Source organism: Bombyx mori, chromosome 19 (assembly GCF_030269925.1).
Source record: "Bombyx mori chromosome 19, ASM3026992v2".
NCBI lineage: Eukaryota > Metazoa > Arthropoda > Insecta > Lepidoptera > Bombycidae > Bombyx > Bombyx mori.
The window spans coordinates 8456140-8480526 of NC_085125.1; the positions used below are offsets into that span (position 1 = coordinate 8456140).

Genomic DNA, 24387 nt, shown 5'->3' on the forward strand with positions numbered 1-24387 from the left:
CCCTTCGTAGACCCATAGGTTCCAAACAGCATAACCAGAATCATTTATTATTTTTTAAACTAGACTGCACAAATTTAAGCCGGAATGATCCTTCAGTAGTTGTCAAATAAAATAGATTCAAGGTAAAAACAAACTTCTGGTATGTAAAAAAATGTATTATAATCGAAATAAATGTAAACCTTGAAATTATTCAATTTTTTATCCAGTGACTAAGTTCGTTGCCAATTATAATTTAAATTGTCTCGAATGTAAGTCTAGACTAGTAGTAAGTGTCTAGACGATAAAAATGACAATGCCCAAGTTTCCCATATAAAGACGTACGTAACGTAATAAAAATTTCAAGAACAGAACAAAAGAGGAACTATCAAATCAAATGAATTTGAATCTTGAGGTATCAGTGTTTATGGTGGAATCTATATATTAATACGTGAAGCAAAAACTTTGTACCCCTTTTTACGAAAATTGCCTGGACGGAGGAGTATGAAATTTCCTATATTTATAGATAATAATAATATAGAAAAGAAGTGCAGAATGCTAATTTTTTTTTTAAATATGCATAAAAAACACATTAAATCAATAAACAAAGCATTACACACACTACCATGTATTTGACAAAACACATACATAAAAATATACTTTGTGTTTACTGTCAATTGGGAAGCTTTTGTTATTGTTTGTCTGTGGTCGAACTGAGAATAGATTAATATTGTTTGTCTTTAATACTATTGATCTATAGTGTAGTTTTGGCGAATACTGTGATTATATTATCGAATTATATTAGTGTTTTTACAATAGAACCATAATAAAGTTTAAACTTATGATTTCAGTTAATTACAGTCGAATTTCGACTACTGCGGGGCCACTAGTTCAAATAATTGCGGGAACATTGGTATATGCACCGATCAGCGTGATGCATGAATACTAGTGTTTCATTGCCTAAGATTAACTAAATGCTGAGACTATGCAAAAAAATCTATGAAAACAAATATTAAGATTTATGTGAGAAATAAAACGTGACCATTTACAGAGAACGAATCAATGAGTACCACAGCTTAATTTACTGTGTTAATTAACTGTAATTTTCTTGTTCTTAACTATTATACGCATGACCAACCCGTCAGATTATGGTTTAGCTATAATTAAACTACTTTGGTTCTAAGATAATTGTAATTGCTCATTCATCTTCCTAGAAGGTAGATATTTGTAGGCAGCGTCTCGCAGTATGCTCGTCTGCCTACATGGGCAAAAAAAGGAAGTCTTATCTTGGTTAAAAAGCTATGTTTGTTCTCTTTTTACTTCTCGATCTTCAATTAGAAACTTGTCGTAATCATTGTACTAATTCATAAATGTTCAATCCAATTCTCGTAACATGCTTTCCAAACAGATATTAAAATGATACTGAATGTGTATAAAATATCTTGTAGGATCGTTGTTTCATCGCCATAAATCTGTCATCGTGTCTGCCACTGCACCGCGTTTTTTCTTAGCAGATTTTATCCCATGCTTTGTAAGCGGAGTAAAATATCAATTCGGAACAAGGTGACACTTTACAAAACTTGCATACGCCCCGTTATGACATACACGAATGCTCACGCGGTCCGAACCCATATAGACCAACACCCTCTAATCGCATTTTTGGTAGGTTAGCTATCGGTGCACTGTGGTTCGTGAGGAACGTCGACCTACACGACGATCTGTACCTTGAATCGATCAGAAAACACCTGAAGAAAGCATCGGAACGGTACTTCGATAAGGCCACGCGTCATGATAATCGTCTCATCGTTATCACCGCTGGCTACTCTCCGACTCCGGCTCACGCAGGAACCAGTCATCATCGATGACCTAGACACGTTTTTACGGATCCCTCGGATCTATTAACTCGTCAGTTACACGCCAATAGCTCTATCATAAGGAGCAGACTTAGGGACCCTGGTAACCGTACTCGTCGAACTCGGCAAAGAGTTCGACGTGCAACTTAATCAATACAACAGCCCGTTCAGGTTCTCGCCGGATCTTCTGTGTGGGTCACGATTCACATCCGATAGTAGATGCATATGCGCAGCAGGTCCCCTTAAGTTATGAGATTTCCTTTGGAGGCGCTCGAGCAGCTGTCCTGGTGAAACTGGAAAGACCTCCGGGACAACAGTAATCCTTTCTTTATCAAAAAAAATCAAATTGATCATTCGTCTGTATCCATCCGCGCATCTTTTAAACTTAGCTTAATAAGTATTTAGTTATTATTAATGGTAGTTCAGTGAAAGTTTCAACAACTGAGACAATTTAATTAGTCAAAAGTAATTTGAATTGTTTTGTTTTTCGCAACCGGCCCGATTTGTGTGTTCTTTGGAAATTCTGGGGATCCTCCAAACTTCCATGAACTTTTTAGTAGTCGATCAGCTCATAGCTCAGCCTTTTTTAACTACATCTTACAGGCTCCATCATTAGCTATTTGAAGGTATAATAAATCAAATGTCGCATTATATTGCATCAAATAAATATTAGGATAAACTAAAAATAAAACTTGTAATTATTTTTACCACGTATCTTAAAATGTGTACGTTAGTGGCTCTCAAATTTACATACATATATCCATTAAAATAAGTACCTCTTTATCTAAGAGACTTTTTTTTGTAGACTCTCAAACTGTACTCCTGTGTTCTTGAAATATTAATAAATGAAAGATTTGAGTGCGTGGTAATTTATGCCATGTAACGTTAAGGAATATTCTCTGAAATGTCGCCTCATAATATAGTGAACGGTTTTCAGTGGATTAGCTGTGTTCCTAGCTTCTTTTTTAAATATATGAGCGATAACATACTGGGTATATTCTCGTCAGAATTCAAAGACAATGAAGCAAATCTCACCCAATTGGTAAATTTGATTTGGATTTCCGATAAACGTATTAATTGCAACGTTATAATATTATTAAGTAAGTAACAAATATATCTGTATACTCTTAAAGTAAAGAAGGCAGTATTAGAAATAACTTTATTAAAACAAAACAGAATAAATTGCGAATAAAGATATAAATGAAAAATGTGAATTTAAAAAAAAATTATAAACTCAAATCAAAAATATTCAAATAACCTACAAATTCAACACTACGATAACTACATATTTAAGGATTGGTGGAAGAGTTCTTTATACATTACTGTTTGTTATTAGAAAAAGTCATTTGTGATCTACTTATATTTTTGATGACATAAGAAAAAGAATTGAAACAATAAAATTTCCAAATGTTTTTATTTCTGTATTATAGATTCGCATGGGCAGGTAAGTCCGGTCAATTAATGATTATATTATATGATATATTTATTAAAAGTATAATAGAAATTTCGATATTATATCTTAAGGTGGATAGTAGAATTCACGTTGTGTTGCCTATGATCTAGTAGCCACTTAACGCCAGATGGGCCGTGAGCTCATTCATCGATCTCTGTAAAAAAACGAAAAATATATATTAAAAAAGTAATTTGTTTATTGTTCAAATAAGCTTCGACGAGTTTATTGTATTCTACATCATTCACAAAATACTCAATTTGTAACTGTGTTTGCAACTGTGTGCGTGTACTTAGTAAGAAATCTGAAGTAAACTTTAATAACAGCGATTAATAAAATATATAATATTACTATTAAAGCATAAAAAAGGAATCTAACTTTGTAAAGCTGTAAAAATTTAAAATAGACTTTCACTAGTTTACTGGTACTTTACCACAATTGTAATAAGAACTTAGCCATAGCTTTATTCATGAATCCGATGGTTTTGACCTAGTTTTTGACGGGATCAGAGCTGCTTGTGGGAGGTCGGAATAAATTTAATGTCTCAATGAGCACGATACGTGAAATGACGTAAAAACGTATTTTCTTACACAATAGGGACTCCTACGACTTTTTGTGTTTAAAATTAACGTTTATGGGGTATTTTCAAGGAATATTGAATACGAGTATGAACAATCCACTTCACAATGTGAAAGTATTGAATGAGAATAAATTTAATCCAAAATACGAATTCTACATGAGTATGTACATATCGAAGCTCGAAAGGCAAACGTAAGCGACAATAACTGCTTTGTATATAAATGATGGGGCAGAAAGATCCTGGAGTGGCGACCACGTACTGGCAAGCGCAGTGTGGGACGGCCACCTACTAGATGGACCGACGACCTAGTAAAAAGCGCTGGGTCTCGTTGGATGCAGGTGGCAATGGACCGGTCGCACTGGAAATCTATTGGAGAGGCCTATGTTCAGCAGTGGACGGCGATAGGCTGAAATGATGATGATGATGATATAAATGATAGGCAATAACCATATTGGATGCGCAAAAAATATATATTTCTAGGTCTATTAAAATCATTTCAATCCTACAGCTACTAGCTAGATTCTACTACAGCTAGATTCGTTAAAATAAATATTGTTTTCAGGTATTTCAACTTTAAATTAGACTACTGTAAAGTTCACGCATTGTCGCTTAGTCACGTTTGCTTTTCAAGCGTCGATATGTTTTTTTTATTTTTTTTTCGTATTAACGTATTAATATATAGATAGTATACGCACTAGTCAAGCCCTTAAGTAATAGTTCGCCGGTTGAGAGGTCCAGTGACCGTGGTTCCAATAATCTCTGTTTCGATGTCCGGCTAGAGTAGGGCCCCGAGAAACGATGCGCTTTGCGTGAAATACATAAGCTTGCCCCTTTGTTGTTTGGTTTATTACTGATACATCGAGCGCTTAGACGCGGTTGGTAAAGCCGGAAGTTTTAGTCGGTTCAACCCTAACATGTTCCTACCATCCCCAACGCGTAGGCGAAAGCCCCAAACCTTGACCCAAAAAAGCTCTTTTTGGTTTGAAAATTGTTACAAAACTATTTGAAGTCAGTGAGCTTGAAGTACTTGCAGTCATGGTGGTTTTTATATTGAATAAGAGAAAATTTAATAACTTAAATAAACTCACAGAGTTCGTGGCGGCATTATTGCCTTTGAGTCTCGGGGTGTGGTATGTGATAACTTTCAATAGCAGGCCTTGAAATCGCCTCATCGTTCTTACGAAGCAAAAAAAATAATAGAACTCAATAGAAGTGAAAACTTCAGAAACGTATTTCCTACAAAAATTTTTACTTCTATGGCTGTTTCAAAATATGCTGCATACTTACTTTGATCACCGAGTCAGTGTTTGACTCCAGAGTCGCGAAAATTTATATGGATTTTAAGCCTAAAAAGCTCAAAGCCAAATAGAAATTACACCTTGTCGAATAATAACGCGCCACGCACGCTCTATTAATAAATGAAGTTGCTAACGGTTTACTTATATTAGGTTTTTATTTTACATTTATTGCCTACATTTTTTATTTTTTTTTGCTTAGATGTGTGAACAAGCTCACGCCCCACCTGGTGTTATTTAGTTATCGGAGCCCATAGACATTTACACAGAGTAAATGCCGCTACCAAAACATCATAAAATACGATTCTAAAACACCATACAATTAAAAATCTGAGTTTCTTAGTGTATGTATGTGGTGATTTAAGAAATGAAATTCAAGTCAGTTTAGTTCGTTTTACCGGTTCTTCTCAGGTTTATTTAGGCATTTAACATGCTTGTTCCATGGAATCTAATTTATAAACTAAGATTTTAATTATTAAGCAAACTTAGACTTCAATCTCTCGCTGATATCATAGCCTAGAACTATATGGCTTACCTCACCAACACAAGAGTTCTATATGCAAATTACAAAACGCTAGCCACCTAACTGTCTTTAGTATTTGCCGGGAAATAAATAAACGCGCACAAAGGAGTCCTTTCACTTAGAGTTCCGAAAGTAACTTTATTGCGAGTGACTTTCTCTGTATCTTTGTTATTACTTGATTCTTGTCCTTCTTCGCTGTCGTTCTATTTGGTGGTGCAGGTGGCGAAGCCATGGGAAATTTATTTAAAATAAAAATCGATGTGGGTATCTTAGACTCTGAAACAGCTGAACCGATTTCAACGACATTTTCAGGAGATATTCAGATTAGACTAACCGGTGATCCTGTGAAGTTTGCTAGTAATCGGAAAGTAAAATCTAAGATCGGAAGACGGATAAGTAATATATAAATGGAAAAACGTATACAAGTCAGAGCGGTTTCCTGAAAAACTTCATGACAACTGTTTGTGTTATTTCACTGAAGCTTTCGTTCATTAATACGCTGTTATTAGCTTCAGACGTATGTATGTTTGTAACGGAATCTTTGAACATGATTTTGACCCCTTCAAAACGTATAACTCAAAATTAAATTTGGTATACTTATTAAGGCCCGCTGACAATTCTAATGAAATTTACTAAAAAATGAAAAATAAATAATATTTTAAAAAAACTAACAAAATACGCTTTTATAGAAAATCCCACTAAAAATAGAAACTAAATCTTAATATATTTGAATTAAAAATAGTGTAAGAAAAAATGATTTTATTGTAAAAATGCGTGGGGTGCTTTTCAGGATATTATCAATAAACTACTGATACCATGCACCCCGCACTTTTTTTTACAATAAAATCATTTTTATTTTATTTTATACGATCCCGTCAGTGATACAGTTGAGTGTCGTGTCACAGAGAACTTATCGGAACGTTGCCGATTGGTAATTGCCACAATTTCGGACGGTTTACCAATATCGTTTGATAAGTTTATCTCGTAAACGTACCGCTGAAATGTTAATAACACTGCTCCTGAAATGAGCACGTGATAAACGAAATAATGTGTGTCGTATATCTTTACAGAATTTTGTCTGTGCGTTTGTACGCGCTAACATTGTTGGAGCTATGTAAAAGATCAGTAATGGGAGTCTGTGAAATGAAAGTTTTTTGAAGTGAAACTTCTTAAGAATCGTTGTGATTTCAAATTCGACGAAACGAAACGGAAAAATAAGTGTGCCGCGATTGGCTTGCCAAAGCGGCTCCGAGCGGCTCCGACAAATCACGAAGTGCTCCACACGGTCTCGCGTCCCCGACTAGTTCAGTATGTTTTTGACGTCCGTGCACGCTGTCGTGGCTCTCGGAGCGCCCTGAGATACTTTTATTTTTATTTAGTTTGCTATCAATAGGTGTCGCTGCACGTAAATTCAACAATTTCTGAATCGCGGTTACACAGCTGATAGACGTTCTCGAATTTCTCTTTCTAAATTATACTTACCTAGCGCAGGGATACCGTGATCATGCAGGCGGTTCCCCTAGGGTGAGGCTGCTCCATTGCACTGCAGGCTGGTTGACCCTTGCGATTATTTTTATTATTGATACTTTCACACTAACACTTTTTTATTGCTACCGAAGGCAGACTACACGATGGCCTGCTTGATGGTAGTTGGTAACCGTCGCTCATTGACTTTAAGTGGCCCCTGGACTTTAGACCAGTCAGTCAGTCAAGCTGTTATCTAAAGCAAATCGGAGTAATTTTGTCTATGCATTACCTTGACTATCACTAAATTTGTGAAAAAACACCAATTTCCTATAAATTCACGCACTGCAAGCCTCGCATTTTCATGGTACTATGGCTAAAACTAAAACCTTCCTAAAATGCCAACATCAACTAAACTAAGTTTCAAGTCAACCGAATGGTTATAAAACGCATAGAATAGGTACCAACAAACAAACGTAAATATTTTTTTTAAATTCCATGTATTATTTATTAAGTAGATGTAGAATGTGCATATTATATATTAAAGTAATAATTCTGAAGGCTTCGGTTTCATAATTTGTATTAGTTGAAAATTCGTTATTATAATATATTATTAATATCTATTTTATTATAATATACCGCATATAATGATCCGCATTATCGCTTCAAGTGTGGTCCAATAGTACGTCAAATCGTGGTACGCGAGTATATAAGAACACCTATCGGAGCCCCATGAACACATTGGAGCAGTTCAGAGGGTTTATCAAAGTTTTATTTTTAATACGCTTTTATTAGCTTCATACGTATGTATTACTATGTTTGTAACGCTTAATCTTTGAACATGATTTTGACCCCCTTCAAAACGTCGGATTAACTCGAAATTTGGTATACTTATTAAGAACCGACGACAATTCTATATTTAAAAAAAAATTGAAAAAATTGAAATTCAACTAAAAAATGAAAAATAAATAATAGTTTAAAAAAACTTACAGAATACGCTTTTATAGAATTTTATAGGATATTATAAAAATAATCCTTCTACTCATATCTGTTCATAAAGTATTTATAACTACTGATACCATGCACCCCACGCTTTTTTACAATAAAATCATGTTTCTTACACTATTTTTAATTCAAATTTATTAAAATTTATTTTCTATTCTTTAGTTGGATTTTCTATAAAAGCGTATTTTGTAAATTTTTTAAACTATTATTTATTTTTTGTTCAAAACTTCAAACTTTTACCTGTGTAGTAATGTCGATTCGTAAGATCTCTTCGATCAAGGCGAGCCGCCCCTAATAGTGTGATGACGCGTAAAATTCAGCCTAGATCGTTCATTCTTTGGTTGCATAGAGGCAAACCGTAACCATGGTCACCTGAAGGGAGTTTATATCGACCTTCTACAACCATTACTTAGTGGTCGTCGTGGCCTAAAGGATAAGACGTCCGGTGCATTCGTGTTGAGCGATGCACCGGTGTTCGAATCTCAGGCGGGTACCAATTTTTCTAATGAAATACGTACTCCACAAACGTTCACGATTGACTTCCACGGTGAAGGAATAATATTGTGTAATAAAAATCAAAGCCTGCAAAATTATAATTTGCGTAATTACTGGTGGTAGGACCTCTTGTTAGGCCGCTCGGGTAGGTACCACCATCCTTCCTATTTCTGCCGTGAAGCAGTAATGCGTTTCGGCTTGAAGGGTGGGGCAGCCGTTGTAACTATACTTGAGGCCTTAGATTATATCTCATATTTGCGTAATTACTGGTGGTAGGACCACTTGTGAGTCCGCACATGTAGGTACCACCACCCTGCCTACATCTGTCGTGACAGTAATGCGTTTCGGTTTGAAGGGTGGGGCAGCTGTTGTAACTATACTTGAGACCTTAGAGCTTATATCTCAAGGTGGGTGACGTATTTACGTTGTAGATGTCTATGGGCTCCAGTAACCACTTAACACCAGGTGGGCTGTGAGCTGTCCACCGATCTAAGCAATAAAAAAAAAATAGCTTAGCTTATAGCTTGCACTGGTATTTACCATAACTCAGTTTAGTTTTAGCCTATAGTTAATTACACGTTCCTTTTTTAATGGTAGGACAGTTAATAAGCAATATTATTCGTTGACCCTCATATCTCAAGGTGGATGGTACACACGTTGGGAAATCTATGTGTACTCAAGTAGCGCCAAGTGTATATCTTACTAGTAAACTCTAGTGGAAAAACGACCACGCCATTTTCGCTTCCACAAACAAAATTCTGTTGATGTGTTTTACACATTGTATGATTCAGTTTCGTGGTAGCTCGGGAATAAAAAAAAACGATTTTACAAAAACTGTAATGACATTTATTTATGAAGTCACAGGTAACATTATCATGAAGCGAATAAGTTAAATCATAATTTAATGTCCGTAAGTTTCGAGGAATTTATCAAGGTTCTCGGTGTATTCCCCTTTGGGATCGTGCAGTTTGCGCAGGATATCGAATTCGTCAGGCATCTTATCCTTGATGGCGTGGACGAACTTGGCCACTAGATACTTCTGCTTTTCAGAGCACTTCCCGCACGATGTCTGCAAGCTTTCTGGGATCCATTCTATAAAAAAAAAAAAAAATCAAATTTTTTTTTGCTACGGAGCTTACTACAGCAAAAATCGTTCAAAAATATTCATGCATTAGAAATGAGTCAATGGTGAAATGAGGAATTTATTACAATACAGAGTATATATGTAAATATGTGTGTTAGAAGTTTTGGCGGATATATAATAATTAATTTCAGATATTTATTTCAGTGTTATTTGATTAGAATTTTCAAAAGCAATTTCTTAATTACTGATAAGTTTAAATTTTAATTATGCAAACGAAATTTGATTAATGACCGGGTTTCGATTGCCAACAGTTAATTAAAATTTATATTGATGTGTGTTCGATTCGTGAAATATGCTTAATTGTAAGACTATTAGGGTTATTAAAAATAGTTTATAATTAACAGTCACCGATAGCAATTTACCTGTTTTTTATAGGTTTTCGAAGATGTAGACTTATAATCAAATACTAGATTGAGTTAGTGTAAATTGCTTAGATGGGTAGACGAGCTCACGGCCCACCTGATGCTAAGTGATGGTTACCGGAGCCCATATACATACGTCTCCAACGTAGATGCCGCCGCCTACCTCAAGACATGAGTTCTAAGCTCTCACAGTTTTTACGGTACAAAGGCTGCCCTCCCCTAACCGAAAATAGGTAGGGTGGTGGTACCTACCCGTGCGGACTGACAAGACGACTTACCATCAGTAGTAGTAGTAGCCGATTTTTTAATATTTGCATTCGCCTATTTTCGATATTCGACCATAATTAGATTATACATAGTATTATATTGTCAAGGTTCCCACTTTTTTTGTAACATATTCTGTTTCGTGAAACTATTAACAAAAAAATGAAATAGCTAAATCTTGTTAGAAGTTTCAAGACGAGAAACAAAAACAAAAATCTCTTGACAAACAGAGGAGAACAGTTATTATACTACAGTATACTAACTGCAGTATACTAATAGTATAATAAGCTATTCATTTACATAACTATTTTGTGTTTGTTTGTTTATGCATATAACTATACATACAGAATATGTCATTTGAATGTGTATGACAAAATGAGTTTATCTTAAGTAGAATATCTGTAAGTGGTGTGGACCCCTCACATTATATATTTGTGTGGACGCTAAACATTAGTTGCCTACATATATTTTTATTTTAATCAAAATTCTTATCGAGCAGCTTAAAGTGTATTTATTCTTCCTCAATTAATTGTTTTTGTTTCATTGTTGATGTTCTTAAATTATACTAATTGATGTTTTTAATGATTATATTTTGTATAGTTTAATGATCTCTAATTTCAAATTTTTTTGCTCGTCTTTAGTATAAATGAATTTAGTAAAAAGGTGAGTTGGATTTAAATATATATACCTATTTAGAAATAACGAATGCAGTTTGGGATATATATTAATTCGTTGGTACAAAATAGATGTCTTTTTTATATATTGAAATTTACAAAAGAAAAAAGTTACTTCATTTATTAGCTCTCTCTATTTATTTTATTTCATATTAAATCTATTTTGATTCAATATTTATGAAGTTTATATTTATATGCAAAAATGTTCTTTTAAATAGCTCTTGACGGTTTCTTTATTAATAAAGCAAGTAGTAAAAGGTATCACAAAACAATATAGAGCGGAATATCTATTTTTTGCAAAGAATCAGTTTAGTCAAATTATTACAGCATTTACAGTATTCTGAGTCAAATAAAAATTTCTGCACCTTTTAAAAAAAAGTTAACAGTGACGCCATCCTAAAGTGAGTTATTTCTGAGAAAAAATACATCCTACGGAGCGAAGGCATTCTACGCAAACCGGGTGAGAAATAATTATGCCATTCAGTACCATCGTTTGGAATAACACAAGCAAAACTTATTTATCGACGGGCAAACCAAAAACATAAGAAAAAGTCGGTCTCAAACGAAGAACGGGTAACGAATAAAAAAACGAAAAAAAGAAAGAAAGCCATAATGCTATAGCTATGCCAATGACAAGAGTTTGACTTTGATAGTACTTACTTGCTTTGTAATTATACTTGAGACCTTAGAACTTATATCTCAAGGTGGGTGGCGCATTTACATTGCAGATGTCTATGGGCTCCAGTAACCACTTAACACCAGGTGTGCTGCGAGCTCGTCCACCCATCTAAGCAATAAAAAATATATAAAAAAACTTACTCTTGAAGTCGTTTCCTTCAGCTGTGCACTTTCCCTTGTCATTAAAACAGAATGTGTACGCTTTAAGCAGTCTTGGGTTGTCAATAATCTCGTCAACGTTGAAGTTGTCGTATTTCTTGTCATAGAATAGATCGTCATTTGGCCGGGCGGCCACCACTACAGCCAGAGCGATGAGAGCGAGGACGAACTTCATTTCTTTTAGCTGTTGCAAAATGTATAATTATTATTGTGAAATCTATTCTATATATCGACGCTTGAAAGCAAACGTGACTAAGCGACAATGCGTGAACTTTACAGTAGACTAATTTAAAGTTGAATTACCTGAAAAAAAAATATTTTAACGTATCTAGCTGTAGGATTGAAATGATTTTAATAGACCTAGAAATATATTTTTTTTGCGCATCGAATATGGTCATTGCCCACTGTCACGTTTGCCTTAAAAGCGTCGATATATAAAAATGAATTGCTGTTCGTTAGTCTCACTAAAACTCGAGAACGGCTGGACCGATTTGACTAATTTTGGTCTTGAATTATTCGTGGAAGTCCAGTGAAGGTTTAAAAGGTGAATAAATATGAAAATGCTCGGAATATAAATAAAAATAGCAATCTTGTTTTCCCTTTGATGTGTCCCCCGTCGGACGGATTCCTTTTGTTTGTTTTAAGTTTATTTTACACAAAAGTTTAGGTCTTTTATTTACCGATTGAGGCACAATGAAGTCCGCCGGGTAAGATAGTATATATTAAATAAATAGTTAGTAGCGGCTAATTGTCCGCTCCATTCAGCTTTTCTGATCTAGTTTATATTAGTGTATGGTCTATGACATGATCTATGCTTGGGACACAGACACATATGCAAATTTCTACACTGGGATTGGAGGGAGCGGGCAAGTTTACACGCTATGGTTATTTAAATTTGAATCTTATCTAAACACCTAGCCTTTAATCAGAACAATAAGGAGGATATGACGATAATTCTTGATTTAACAGACATATGGTCAAATGTCCTTTATATTCAAATTAAACATTACTAAAGCAAAGGTCAACATTGACTAGAAATCAATGCGACCAATTTTAAAAAACAATTTTGCGGGTCAGTGACATCAGATACTAGACTACACCCGAAACTGTTTAAAAACGACTACCAAATATTTTAGTAAAAAGTAAAAGTACTAAACATTTTAATCAAATTGAGTATTACTTAAAAAAAATCGCATATAAACTGTTATTGTTTCGGTGTAGGCGATTCTATTTATCTAATATAAAAACTAGCCACTGAGCGGAATTTACGATCTCGAGAGAACATATTATGAGTTCACAGAATATGAATATTTAAGTTTAATTTTTAAATTAATTTATATTTTTTGTTCTGTCTAACTTTGTTTTTATTCAGTTTCGATCCTATCCTATCCTATCCAATGATCCTATGCTCCTTATTTCCCTTATGATCGATCCGTAGGATCCTTATTTCCAATTTATTGTGACGTTTTATTAAAATACACTATTATTATGTACCAAAAATATAAAAAAAAAATTACAGTTTAGGTCTTACAAGGGAGCAAAATCTGTTTAGAACGTGGACTGTTTTGTGTGTGCTAGCTTCAATAAAAACTAGATTCAGAGCGAAGGATTTTTATTTCTTGATGTAAAACACGTGCCCGTACGACCAGATTTTTTGTGCAATTGCAACTACTTAGCTGTGCTGCCATACTTATTAGTGTGTTCCTACATTTAAAAACAATTATGTAAAAGTTTATGTTCAGGATTGCCCTAAGCAAGATGAACATATGGTATTTACACACTGATTTGCACTGAAACTGAACCCAAAAACACTTTTTCGTATTTGATTAAAAAAATTGGCCTTTTGTTTACAGTGTTCATACATATTATTGTTTGTACATATTAAACTTTGACTATGTTAAATGATCGAAAATATAACTTTTCTAAAATCGTTGTAAATAAAACGAATATATTGGTATATTTATGATTACGAATTTTATAAATTAAAAGCATTTATTTTTATATTATACATATTTGAATAAGACTTTGCCTAATTGGTTAAGGAAATTACGCGTCTTAGAAAATTTGTAAAGGATATCTAGCAAATATTTTGTCTAAATTATATATTCAAAGATACGAGGCCAAATAAAACAAATACGATTTTCAAATAACAATCAGCAATGTAATAATTAATTGGCGTTTAGTTATGAGTTTGATAAGCTTATTGTGAATAAATAGCAGTATAGCTCTGAGAGCGTGACTTACTCACCGTAGCTTCACTGAATCTAATGTATAATGGAATTACGAGTCGTCTTATATAGCCGGCAAAGCTAATCACATCCATGACGCCGGACAAGTTGTTAACTTACGTGTTATTGACGACTTGTGTCTCAAATACTAAGTGTGGATTATCTGTGGATTTGTGCACTAAAAAACAACAAACGTAATTATGTATTTGTTTCTTAATTAAAATTTCTGGTTTTACAATGTCATTTCGTTGGCAACGACAGTATAATGCACCGATGAAGTTCCTATTGCATTGATTGCATCTTTTTTTACTTTTAGTAAATCTTTCTGCCTTTTTTCGTAGCCCAAAAGTAATCAAGTCGATTTGACTTCTTTCGTTTTAATGATGCTATTTACTTTAGGTAGATTTTGGAGAAAACACGTTTGGGTAAATAATTAGTCATTATAGCCTCTGTGTCAAGGTTTGATCCATTTTAATTCTACTTTATAAACCATTGTTGTTATGAGGAACTTTGTGTTGTACAATGAGCAAGCAGATTTAAAGAAAGAAAATCTTTGGTTAGTAGTTTCGAAAATGGTGGCGGGTCGTGTTGCGTACCTACTGGCAACTAGCGAGGACCCTCAAATTCGAAACTATCGCCACTGTGCGAGCTCTGGTACGCCATTCAGGCCAATCTCCAGCTTACGATGACGATGAAAAGGTAAAGTTACTGACCGATGCTGCAAGAACAATTCGCCACCAGTACTCAACTCACCGACTCGGAACTAAACTACATGTTGCTATACCTAGTTCAGCTATAGCTGAACTGAAAAAAATGCATTTTTTTTCTAAATGAAGTAATGTAATATTATTAAAATTTATACCTACATATTTATTAAAGTATCAGCAAAAAATAAAAAAATATTCTATACGAAATAGCCACGTTTGGCTTTTATGTAGGCCTTTAATCTGTTTGGCCACGAATCTATGGATTTACGCACTGTTTCCAAGGGAAATTTTGCCTCTTTCCAAAGACTGGTGTCTTTTCCAAAAAATCTTTGGAACAAGGAAAGATTTTTTAAGAGACTCAATGTCATCGTATCGTTTAGAGCAGGCCATGTCCTCTAAAACTCACCATTATTTGAAGTCTAAAGGGTTGAGGTTTGAGCTAGATGAGGGCCAGTCTTCAGTTCTTATAAAGTCCGGAACTTTGGTTTCAAGTCAGGTTTGGGTAGTTCGTGCCTTGTGACCAGGTGCAGAGTCGTGCTGGAAAGTCCACGGTATTTTTTTTTCTCCTACCGATGCCGAAAGTTTGGTTTTCGTCCCGCTGTACAGGGAAGAAAGTGTAACTTTTTCTCCCTGGGTACTGACAAGTGCGCATGCGCGTTAGTGTCTACGTCTGCTCTCACGCACCTAAAATTCTCTACCATTGTTGTGCTCGGGTAATTTGCAATATTGTGTTTAGTGTAAAAGTGAAATAAACAAAAAGCAACAAAATTTAATAGTGGAGTATTAAACGAAGTTGAGTTCATCAGACAGTTCTTATTTAATTAGTAGTAGTTTATTTAAAAATTAAAAAACAGTTCAATTGTTTTTTTTAGGACTATCCTCCACCTACGCCAGGGCTTCGCCCCTGGACCCCGGCTCGGTACTCCACGAACTTTCGGCCTGGTAGGAGAAAAAATAGTATGTGCACCGCGGAAACTTGGTGCACAATGTACTATAAACAGTGTATTGCTGAGAGATTTTACAACATGATTCAAGACTGCATCTTGATACACTTTGGCTGAAGTTTTCACTCCTTTTTCACAAAAATGTAGTTTTAGTGACTCCTTGATAAGACACGCCCCATGAAACTATCACTGACGCATGATGATGAGCACGTTGTACCTTTCAGACCACGTGAGCAGCTTCTGTAGTACTGTCAGCGTACGCTTTATCATTTTGCTTATGTTCTTCAATCGTGAAATTTTTTTCACGTAAGAGGATATTTCTGTGCCTCTCACCTGCGTATCGCGACAGAAGGCGTTTTGATCGATCCATTCTATTTAATTGTAAAGATTGATTTAGAGCATGTCCTGTATATCGACGATAAGCACTGAGCTTCGGGTTTTGTTTTATAATACGCGGCAGAGTGCTAATGGGAATATTCATTTCTTGCGATAAGATTTTTTGCTTCCTAATAGGATTTTGACGAATTCTGTCTATAACAGCATTAACAGCTTTTATAGTTCTAACAGCACGCGGCCGCCTCGATTATTTCTGTTCTTCGACAGACGAAGTGTTGTTGTATCTGTTGATAGTACGATATACGAACATACGGTTGATACCAAGCTTTTGAAGTGTCTGGAATATGACTGACGGCTCCATACCCACTTTGTGCAAGGCGATCACTGCAATCCTATTTTCTTTAACACCCCATTCCATATTGTTATTTGATAGTTAACACGAAAAAATATCTGAAATTATTTAGTTTGTATATCAAAGATATATCCCGATCACCAGAGACCCATCTAGCAGTTTTTATTGTATCGGCGACCCCAGACCAACCGCCATAAGACAGTGGTTCCGCAAGAGGCGCATCGATATCAACCCCACGAAAAGCACAAATGAAATATCCGGAACGTTGTTGTTAAAGTTTTATTCAATTACGATAAACTTATCTCAAGCGAGGACTGACGGAACTTTTATGTCTAATTGACATGCTTTTAAAACATTAAAACATATTGCTCTTATTTATTTTCGTTAGAATTAAACAATTGTTGCCATTCATGGTTAAATTAAAATAAATTTAAGCAAACTACGCGTATATATGTTATTTGTAACATGTTTTTGGCTTAATCTATCTAATTAAAATTTTTTTAAATAAATGTTTTTGTTAGCGTTATCTTTATTATCCACTAAACAACTATGAAAAAATATACAATTGTTTTCTTAATTATGATCTTGAATAATTCAATTAAACACAAACTTTTTTTTTTTTTTTTTTTGATTGAAAGTTTACTGGTGGCCCGAAGGCCTTTCCAGTTTCACCAGGACAGGTGGGCGAGCAAAGGCTCAGCCAAGAGGGGTGGGATTTGCTAACAACTGCCCGAGCGCCTCCGAAGGAGACCTAACAACTCAAGAGCAATTGTTTCGCGAATGAATCTACTACCGGATCGGAATCGCGACCCGCTGAGAAGATCCGGCGAGAAACTCAGCGGGCTGATGCATGGGTTAGGTTGCACGTCGACCTCTTTGTCGAGTTCGACGAGTACGGTTACCGGGGTCTCTAAGCCTGCCCCTAGTATTAGAGCTGAAGGCATCTAACGCAAAGGTTATTGGATCTGATGGATCCGTAAGGACGTGTCTAGGGCGTCGACGGTGACTGGCTCCTGCATGATCAGGATTCGGGGAGTAGTCAGCGGCGGCAACGATAAGGCGATTATCATGACGCATAGCCTTATCGAAGTATCGTTCCGACGCTGACTTCATGTATTTCCGAATTGATTCGAGGCCCAGGTCGTCGTGTAGGTCAACGTTCCTCACGAACCACGGAGCCCCGACAGCTAACCTGCAAAAGCGGGATTGTAGGGATTGGAGGGTGTCTATGTGTGTGCGGGCCGCGTGAGCGAACACCACACTCGCGTAAGTCATGACGGGCCTTATGCAAGTTTTGTAAAGTGTCACCTTGTTCCGAAGGGACATTTTACTCCGCTTACAGATCATGGGGTAGAGTCTACCGAGAATAAACGCGGCACGGTCACGGACTGATTTTATATTCGGGCGGAATGTCATCGATCCAAACTTCCTTTGAGCTTGTAACTATGGCTCAGAAATGACGTCAAAATAAGAATTTGTAGCTATAAATAGATATGTAAATACGTGTGTGTATGTTCGTATTAGCCGTGCGGTTTATCTGCTTTGCATAAATATGTATATTCGAGTTGGACTAAAATAGTAAATGCATCCTTTTTTTTTGTTTTTTCGGGTGGAAATCCTCATGTACTACTACCTCCGCCTGGGCAAAGGCGGAGGGGCGTGCCGGACTCCTACCGGCTAAAACCACCCCGGTGTCCACCCACACGTGCGCGCAGGGCCGCGGGAATCCAAATTCTTCCGCAGAGTAACTGCCTCCTGGCTTAACCCTGTCCTGGTGAAACTGGAAAGGCCTACGGGTCACAGTAAGTAATACTTAATTCTCAAAAAAAAAGTTGGTCCGCATTTTGTCCTAAGTGGAGACAGAGGTAGGTATTCGTTTCTTTTAAAGGTTGCATCGGAAATCAAGTGTCAATGTTTTTCTGATTTTATGCAAACAAAATGCGATCGCCAATTATGTCTATTAGTGATGATATGTGTTGTGAGCTCGCACACTAAGCACTCATTCGTTTCGATTTTAAGGGTGTAACGGCTTTTAATACGTTAAGTAACAGAGTTTGGACTTCGAGTCCATTTTAAAATTTAGAGATTCACCTTAAGTTGGGTTACATTCGTTTATTTAATTAATAATTCATTTATTAAAGGTCAGGCCACTAGTTTAAATTTCTCCATAAACTGCAAAACTCTTTTTTAAATCATTTAGTTTTTAGAATTCTAGTCACCAACCAAATACTATCTGTAACTCTCAATTTGAATTATAAAAATCCGGGATATGTATATTGAAATCATGACGTACAAAGTGACATTATAATGTAATTTATTTATTTCGTTTCGTTCGTTTTATATAGAAACTATTTAAAGCAAAACAAGATTATAAGATGTGATGTTTTAGTCCATGCTCAGTCTGGACCTGTTTCTAGTAACATGCAGTCAATAAATGAAATAATATTAAATTAACTAGTATGGCCATAAATACGGTTCCATAAAAACCTTTCATTTTTATCAACTTTTTAATTATTTTGAATTTGGAAGACGTGTATTATTTTTATTTAATTTTGCACAAACTGGTTATGGAGCCGTCGGTCATATTCCAGACACTTCAAAAGCTTGGTATCAGCCGTATGTTCGTATATCGTACTATCAACAACAACAACAACACTTCGTCTGTCGAAGATCAAAAAAGATCGGGGTGGCCGCGTGCTATTAGAACTACAAAGACTGTTAATGCCTTAAAAGCCAGCCAAACTCGTCGAAGCCCAATTAGGAATCAAAAAAAATTATCGCAACAAATGAAGATTCCCGTTAGGACTCTATCGCGTATTGTAAAACAAGACCTGAAGCTCGGTGCTTATCGTCGATATACAGGACATGCTCTAAATCAATCTTAACAATTAAAGGGAGTGGATCGATCAAAACGCCTTCTGTCGTGATACGCAGGTGAAAGGCACAGAAATATTCTCTTAACCGATGAAAAATAATTCACGATTGAAGAACATTACAATAAGCAAAATTATAAAGTGTACGCTCACAGTTCTAAAAAAGCTGCTCAAGTGGCCGGAAAGTTACAACGTGATCATCATCCTTCGTCAGTGATGGTTGGGTGGGGCGTGTATTATCAAGGGGTCACAAAATTACATTTTTGTGAAAAAGAAGTGAAAACTTCAGCCAAAGTGTATCGAGTGTGTTTTGGATCATGTTGTGAAATCTCTCAACAATACATTTTTTTAAAATATACCGTGTACTTTCCAGCACGACTCTGCACTTGGTCACAAGGCACGAACCACCCAAACCTGGCCTGAAATAAAAGTTCCGGACTTTATAAGAGCTGAAGACTGGCCCTCATCTAGCTCAGACCTCAACCCTTTAGACTTCAAATTATGGTGAGTTTTAGAGGAAAAGGCCTTTTTTTTTTTAACGCTGGGGAATCTATTTACGGATACCCGGTCGAGGGGGGTAACGGACCGGGTTATGTCGGACTCCGGCGATTCCTGAAAGGAAGAAGGGGAGAAGAGAAGGGCCGAGGTCCTTCACCTCCCCCAATTTCTCACAGGAGACTACGCTTTGAAAAAGGCGCGCGAAGCACTTGCCCCGCAGAACGACTACCGAAGAAGACATGGCCTGCTCTAAACGACACGGTGACATTGAGTCTTAAAAATTTTTTCAATGGTGGCCATTTTGAATAGAATCTTTTTTTATTTTCTGCTGAGACTTTAATAAATATGTAGGCATAAATTCTAATTATATTCTAACTTCTAACTATAATAATATTATAACTTCATTAAAAAAATGTATTTTCATTTGTATCAGAACTTAAGGCTGGACTACATAAATAGCCATATGTATTTTGAATAATCTGTAATAGCTATATACAGTACCAGCCGTACTCACCCACTTCGCTGGGCATTTAAAATTAACATTATTAATTCTCACCCCCCACAAAGATTTTCATTATTAACGCCGCCGCAACTGGTGCAGGGAGTCCAACACTCATATAAATATTAGCCTATCCATTAAAACATGTGTTTTCTACATGGATACCAAGTTTCAAGTCAATCGGATGCATAGTTCAGTAGTTATAACGGAACATCCGTAAAAACCACTGTAGATTTATATGTTAGTATAGATGTACGTTTTTTTAAGGTTTTTATAAGCGTATTAATTCACTAACAAACTTGTGCATATCTTTTCGGGAATATTCGGTGCTGGTCGTTGTACCTGATTTTTTAATGTTTATTTCTGTCTTAAATAATGTTGTGTATTTGATGTTACTAATTAAAATTGGTGTATATTTAGTAATGTTGAAAAATTCTTAGTATTTTTCGGGTATTACATAGGCGTAGTTGAGCCACTGGTTCATGTCGTCCATAAATTTCAACATGATTAAAAACAAAACATAGATAATATTTTTTTGTACTGTTCAACATGCACTGTAGAGCTCACAAAACGTTCTTAATGAACAAATTAATTAAACAATATGTTAATAAATTATTTATAAATTCCTAAAAAAAATTATAAAACGCAAGGTTCATAAAGATTGATTAATGTTTTGTTAATTCAACTAACTATAAAGTATTTGAAACATAGGTAATTATAAAATGAAAATTGTAACCTTGGATTTCATAATTTTCAGTTAATATAATTTTTAAAGAATAAAATAATTGTGCTAGGTACTACTTGAAATTTATCTTTATGGATCTGCAATGATGTAAGCAAAATTATAAGTCCCTTAATACATTAAGTATTTCGATGGTTGTGCTTCTTCCACATTCCCGAAGATCTCGCTAACCATTTAGGAATATACCTATATATTAAGAATTTAATCAGGCTTGTAACTGAAGTTTGCTAAAATGTTTAGTACAGTACTCAAAATTTTACACCAACAAATAAATTTTGGCGTCACTCATTGAAATAAACGAATAAAAAGTCACGCTTAACATTTTCGGGTCATGGAAAGTCACAAGACGAAAAAATACGTATTTAAAAGATCAAAATGATATAATTAATTCCATATATTTTAAATTAAAATTCGAATAGGTATATGAAACGTATTATATTCAAGGATCGTTTCAAATACCCGTCTTATAATCAGTGCTAAAGTTCATAAAGACCATTCATCATATCTTCAGTCTGGCCGTAAATACGGTTACTTAAAAACTTTTCTTTTTTTCAACTTTTGAATTATTTTAAATTTGGAACAAGTATATTATTTTAAAAACTTTTTTCGATATTGCTATTTTACATATTTTTCGTGTTCATTGTCAAATTACAATATGGAATGGGGTGTTAAAGAAAATAGGATTGGAGTGATCGCCTTGCACAAAGATGGTCATAATCAAGACACTTCAAAAGCTTGTTATCAGCCGTATGTTCGTATAACGTACTATCAACAGATACAACAACACTTCGTCTGTCGAAGACCAGAAAAGATCGGGGCGGCCGCGTGCTGATAGAATTTACAAAGGCTGTTAATGTTGTTAAAGCCTTAATTCGTTGAAACCCCATTAGGAAGCAAAATATCTTATCGTGAGAAAGAAATATTCCCGTTATGACTATCGCGTTTTATAAAACAAGACCTGAAGCTCGGTGCTTATCGTCGATAAGCAGGACATGGCGTAAATCAATCTTTACAATTTCAAAGCCAAAGATGGCCATTTCGAATAGAATCTTTTTTTATTTTTTGCTGAGATTTTGATAAATTTAAAATTTAAAGTATAAATTTTAATAATATTATATTACTTCATTTAAAAAATGCGTTTTTGTTTGTAACAGAACTTATGACTGGACTAGGTATATCATCATATCATCAGTTCATCATATAGACTTACAAAATCTATAAATTAAATTTTAGAGTTTATTTCTTTGCTCCGTTGCTTCGACTTGGGGTTCAATTCAGTGTCTGTTAAAGATATGTGGTAATCGAGGTCTGGATGTACACATTCTTTTCAGCCCGCTGAGTTTCTCGCCAGATCTTCTCAGCGGCTCGCGATTCCGAACCGGTAGTAGATTCATCCACGAAGCAGCTGCTTTCGAGTTGTTAAGTCTCCTTCGGAGGTGCTCGACCAGCTGTTAGCTATGAAAATAAGGACATGTAAGCTGATCTACAGGCGTCTTACAAAAGAGCAAGCGGGTGATGAAACACCGTAGTCCGTGACGTACTGGTTCTGACAAGAGTGTGGGTATCCTGGTGGTATGAGCAGGCGATACTGTCTAGGCGGATTTCGTATAGCCCCCGATCCAGTGGCCGTGGAGCCCACAACTGCCAGTTCGGAATTCAGTGTGGGCGAGTTGGTAGAGAGAAAAAACTTATTCGCGCGAAACGTGTCATCTTGCCCTTCGAACGTGGTTTCTTGGGTCAATCATCGATATATTACCACTAGATAACGCATCACATACAAAAACCAAACACAAAAATGGCATCGACTAACTGATCTGACTACACCATCAAGTGGAGAAAAACGATGTATAATATAATAATTGTAACCTAAACTATGCCTTTTCCCCAAGCAATAAAGTGCAGTTAGATTATTTTAACATTCACTTACGACTTTACGCCATGAATGACAGAAAAAGATAGTTTTTTACAATAACTTTTATTCCAAATTTAACCTTATCCCCTTAAAAATAAAGCAAAAATTTACACGCATAGCATTTTACTTACGCCCTTTTAAACTTACGATATTAAGACTTTACTGCTCCGAACAGAGTATTACGGAGTCGCACTTTATACTTTTTTTGTAAGAATATTTTGAGTCATTTATTTTTTATTATGTTTTTTTAATTCATATTCATTCAATTTTTTCAATTTTTTCAATTTAATTCCATATGATTAACAACAAATATTGTATAACTATAGATAATTATACCTGAGTTAGCTGTATTGTACCTTGCACATCGGTGGGGAAAATAGACAAGAGCTTTTTAAATCACAAAAACATAATCCCCATCAAATTGTTTTATTTATTAAATACATGTCAGATTCGGTAAAATGGTCTGCACAAACCACACTGGAGCAATTAGGTTTGAAATAATTGTTGCTTCTTTTTTCTTTTATTACTCTGTTATTAAATCTGTAAAAATGTAAAAACAAATTCCAGTTTACAGATTTCACTTCGCCGTCCATTGTACAGACGTCTGTTGCATTCGTATCTGATCTAGCGATACACGGGGTGTTCGAATCCCAGGCGGGTACCAATTTTTCTAATGAAATACGTACTTAACAAATGTTCACAATTGACTTCCACGGTGAACGAATAACATCGTGTAATAAAAATCAAACCCGCAAAATAATTTGCGTAATTACTGGTTGTAGGACCTCTTGTGGGTCCGCACGAGTAGGTACCACCACCCCACCTATTTCTGCCGTGAAGCAGTAATGCATTTCGGTTTGAAGGGTGGGGCAGCCGTTGTAACTATACTTGAGACCTTAGAAGTTATATTTCAAGGTGGGTGGCGCAAATGCGCAAATGGCAACGTAAATACGCTGTAGATGTCTATGGGCTCCAGTATAACCACTTAGCTCCAGGTGGGCTGTGAGCTCGTCCACCCATCTAAGCAATAAAAAATAATAAAAAAATTATAAATTATGTGACTCCACTACACTTGTTCTGAAATAGCCCTATTTCATCCTTGTCTTGCATGTAACCGTTATTATGTGTGCGAAAGAAATAACTGCGAAGCAAAATAATAGGATTTAATTTCTTGAAGTACTAATTTGGTAAGAATAACTGATTTATTTCAAATATTTATCACTATCTGTTAATAAAAATTATAAAACTTACCAAAAATACTAAATTTCATGTTGTTTTCTCTTTATAAACGTGTTTTTTACATCTTTTTACAGCGCATTTTAGGATCGTTTCACTCGACGGTCGGCGTGACACTGACGGCAAAACAGTGCTTAA

General features: G+C 35.4%; 1 protein-coding gene across 3 annotated transcripts in view; it reads right to left on the bottom strand.

Moving 5' to 3' along the window:
* Positions 1-9464: 9464 nt before the first annotated feature.
* LOC119629997 (ejaculatory bulb-specific protein 3-like) overlaps positions 9465-24387 on the bottom strand; it is a 32129-nt gene continuing 17206 nt past the window's right edge. Inside the window, exons 1-4 of one of the 3 annotated variants that reach the window (XM_062674026.1) lie at positions 15264-15450; positions 14171-14328; positions 11905-12106; positions 9465-9733 (exon numbers count right to left, since the gene is read on the bottom strand). In XM_062674026.1, coding sequence (XP_062530010.1) covers positions 9543-9733; positions 11905-12106; positions 14171-14245 — 468 coding nt within the window. In that variant the 5' untranslated portion in view covers positions 14246-14328; positions 15264-15450 and the 3' untranslated portion in view covers positions 9465-9542. Of the gene's footprint in view, positions 9734-11904; positions 12140-14170; positions 14329-15263; positions 15451-24387 lie in introns of those variants that run through there. The other 2 variants (XM_062674028.1, XM_062674027.1) reach the window with 2 other exon arrangements.